The sequence below is a fragment of the Austrofundulus limnaeus genome, unplaced genomic scaffold (genome assembly GCF_001266775.1).
Source record: "Austrofundulus limnaeus strain Quisiro unplaced genomic scaffold, Austrofundulus_limnaeus-1.0 Scaffold691, whole genome shotgun sequence".
Taxonomy (NCBI): Eukaryota; Metazoa; Chordata; class Actinopteri; order Cyprinodontiformes; family Rivulidae; genus Austrofundulus; species Austrofundulus limnaeus.
The window spans coordinates 55,568-59,167 of NW_013953093.1; the positions used below are offsets into that span (position 1 = coordinate 55,568).

The 3,600-nt window shown below is 37.5% G+C and overlaps 1 protein-coding gene across 1 annotated transcript in view; it reads left to right on the forward strand.

The window, feature by feature from the left end:
* LOC106531914 (ephrin type-B receptor 1) overlaps window positions 1–3,600 on the forward strand; it is a gene marked incomplete at its 5' end in the record, with an annotated part of 76,245 nt that overhangs the window by 19,191 nt on the left and 53,454 nt on the right. Inside the window, 1 exon segment of the mRNA XM_014027860.1 lies at window positions 114–376. Within this exon segment, the coding sequence (XP_013883314.1) occupies window positions 114–376 (263 nt within the window).

The window sequence follows — 3,600 nt, forward strand, 5'->3', positions numbered from 1 at the left end:
TTGTATTATACATGAGATTGTATTATACATGAATAAATACGGTAGGTAATTCTGAAGTGGAAACTTTTATATTTCTGTGTAACTTTGTATTTTTGTTTTAATTCCTTGACCAGGTGTTCCCTCAGCTCCTCGCAACGTGGTGTCGGTGGTGAACCAGACGTCGGTGCTCCTGGAGTGGAACCCACCTCGTGACACCGGGCACCGCGGCGACTTGTCTTATAACGTGGTTTGCCGGCGGTGCCACATCACCGAGCGGCGGGCGTGCCAACCATGTGACGACAGCGTGGTGTTCACTCCGGGGAAGGAGGCGCTGAAAGGAAACCGGGTCGAGATCAGCAAGCTGCGGGCTCACTCGTCGTACACSTTTGACATCCAGGTTTGTCCCTGACGTTGTGTTGTTCGGGGTCTGTCGGAAGCGTTAGAGCTGTGATGCTCAAACGTTAGCGCAAATAACGGCTGTGCCCAAATTCAGGGGCTGGGTTCCTTCGAAGGACTCGGCCTACCYGGTCTAGGTGGGCCATAAAACTGTACTCATTTCTCTCACTTTGTCCGCCATTACGAGCAAGGAAAAAAATCTYGGGTCGGCCYTCAATGCATTATGGGATAAGGTGGGCCAAGAAGGATGCATCGCACCCGTCCCACAAATCGGGGRAAAAGGAGGATGCATTTGTCTGMCGCATCGGAGAAGTCTTYGAATTTGGACGGCCTCCGGCGCTGCACTGTGAYGTAATCRACTGCCGAATTCAGCCTTCGGAGGTCCCAGCCCCCTGAATTTAGACACAGCCAACATCTRCAGTGCTAAATACTCCATCAGGGTCAGATTATGTCATGGTGCATGTCTGCCAGTATGTGTGTTATGTTGACAAGTGTCCAAGTACAAACAATATCTTCACAAAGAAAATAAATTTAATAAAAGCCAAAATATACAGATAATGAGTCTGTGTCACTGACCTAAAAAGATATCATCAAGAACACACATGGGTTTATGATTACAAACATTCAACTTGTATATTAAAAACAAAATGAACACCAAAATGTTTGTTCAGTAGCTATTTTCAAAGATAACAAATTAGACTACAGAGTTACTACAGTAACAAGTATAAATTTTGAATATTTATTTTCAGTTCGGTTTATTTATGTAGCAACAATTACCCATAAAAGTACAAGTTCAAATCAGATCCAGATACAGTTCAATTTACAGTCAAATAAGTTATTATAATAAAATAGTTTCTGAAATGTCAGCAGAACCAGGCAGGAAAGGGACACAGATACACACAGTGTAGTTTAATAAAAGAAAAACAAAGAAAACAAGGTGTTAAAGGAGACGTCATGTTTTTAAATTCTTCTTTTTCACATCTAAATCCTTCAGTTGGGTTCTATATAAAGTGGAACTGCAATGCTTTGGTCTGAATTAATCCTTATTGTAACTCCACAAGCCCCTCTTTCATCCCTTTTCTGAGGTGTGTTTCAGATCAACTCGTTTTGAGGCTGTCTCTTTAAATCCAAATGAGGCACTTCACACCCCGTCCCCCCTCCAGCTTCCAGACCAGTCCATTCTAGTTTGATAGATGGGTTTATACAGAGCAAGCAAGGGGATATGGGTGATTTTTTTTTCTTWCGCATCACCTCGCAATACTTTTTGTGTTCCCATAGAAATGTTTGTTTTGTATAAACTGCTTTAAAACTGACTTTAATTTTGAAATATCCAGTTACCGAAAAAAGACGTGTTGCCACCAGTTCGGGAAATTGACATTGATGTTGTGTGGCTGCACTGAGGTAAAAATATTGGCATATTACATACTTCCATGCGTGGCTGTGATATATTCATTCTGAAGCTAAATTAAAGTAGTAGGCTAWCTCCCGTATAATGGTGAGCATGTGAATTTGCATGGGAACGCAAAAGAAAAAGAAAAAACCATGTCCCCTTGCAGGKTCCGTAGGTTTACAACTATATAGCGGCGTTAAAAAAAATTGGTAAGTCCAGACCTTATTTGGCAGTTCTGTCGCAAAAAGTTTCACATATTAGTTCAGAAAATGTCATTAAAAAATGCGAGAAAACTAAATGTGCTGAAAATGACAGAATATAAAGACATCTATGCAGCACCAGGAGAAACTAAACTTTTCTTTTCTATTTAACGGCTAAAAAAAAAGAAATATTTTACACGATACGTCCCCTTTGATGTTACCAAGAACTGCACATACAAACATCCTGATAACTGAAAGCTCTGCCTCCCATTCTACTTTTATAAACCATAGAAACCACAAGTAAACCTGCAGATTCAAAACTATAGAACAATGAAATCTTTACTATAAGATGGAGAAGTTTCAAATCAAATGTATTTATATATAACACATTTAAAAACATGTCATTGGTGAAAGGGCTGCACACAATACAAATGTTAAAAAAAATAACACTTCATTTAAAAAAAACTCAATAAAACCTATTAAAAATGTGATAAATCAGAATAAAGACATTAAAATTAGCCAAAAAATGTTGGCGCTCATGCTGTTTGTGTTTTAAAATCAGATTAAAAAACTTCAGGAGTCGAAGCTGGTCCACCGGCCACTTTGCCAGGTGTGAGATATTTATTTATTTATTCATTATTTTACATTCAGCCACTTAAAAATAGCCTTGGTGCACTCAGTTCATGTTTTAAATGCAAATAGATACAATTCACTAGAATGCTAAAATATACTGAAAGTACGCAGAAGCTTTCTGATGTCCAGGCTTTTATGCAAAATCAGCAATTATATATCTTAGCTCAGAAGGTCATGGTGAACACCACGACACCAGCACGGTGGCAAACCTTCAATCTTCTGCCATCTGGTTGCTTTGCTATAGGATGTCGGAATTGAAATTGAGGCCACCTGCATTTAAATTGTGAAACTTGAATGTGTTTTTTAAATGAAATGTGCGTAAATCAAAACTCGAATCATTCAAATAGTAACGGGAGACTGAGGGGTTTGATAATGATGGGTGGCACCAATTTATTAAATTTCCTCTAGCTCTTTTTAAAATTTGATATCGCTCTCATTAACTTTTTGAGCCCCTGGAAAAACAGCCTTTCTCCTTTTCTATATCTTTTAAAGTCTGTTAACTTAGGATCTGTAGGTTGAACCTTGACATATTTGGCATCAATAGAAAGCTAAGAATCTTGGCTAAAAGCTCATGGAAACTATATTTACATCTACCACACAAATGATAGGTAGTGGAATCAGAAAGTAAACAAACTGTACAATTTAGGATTGTTGCAAATCTATAAATACATTACAACAAATCTGTAAAGGAAAAATTTTCGACATTTGTTTTTAAAGTAAGTCGAAGCAGATACCAAAATAGGTTGTAAAGTGTGTTGAAGGTTTTTTTTTTTACTTGATTCAGAGTGAATATGATCCAACTGAAATCAAATATCATTTCTCATTATTTTATACTGTATAATATGTGTATATGGTGACAAATAAATGTTTGGATAACTTTTCAAAAGAACAAACATTCAATAAGTCTTTTGAGGCAGGTAAGAAAAAATAAATAACTTTTGGATGTAAAAACTTCAGATTTCTTAATATTTATTAATGGTACCATCTTGGTCTGTCCTGTGC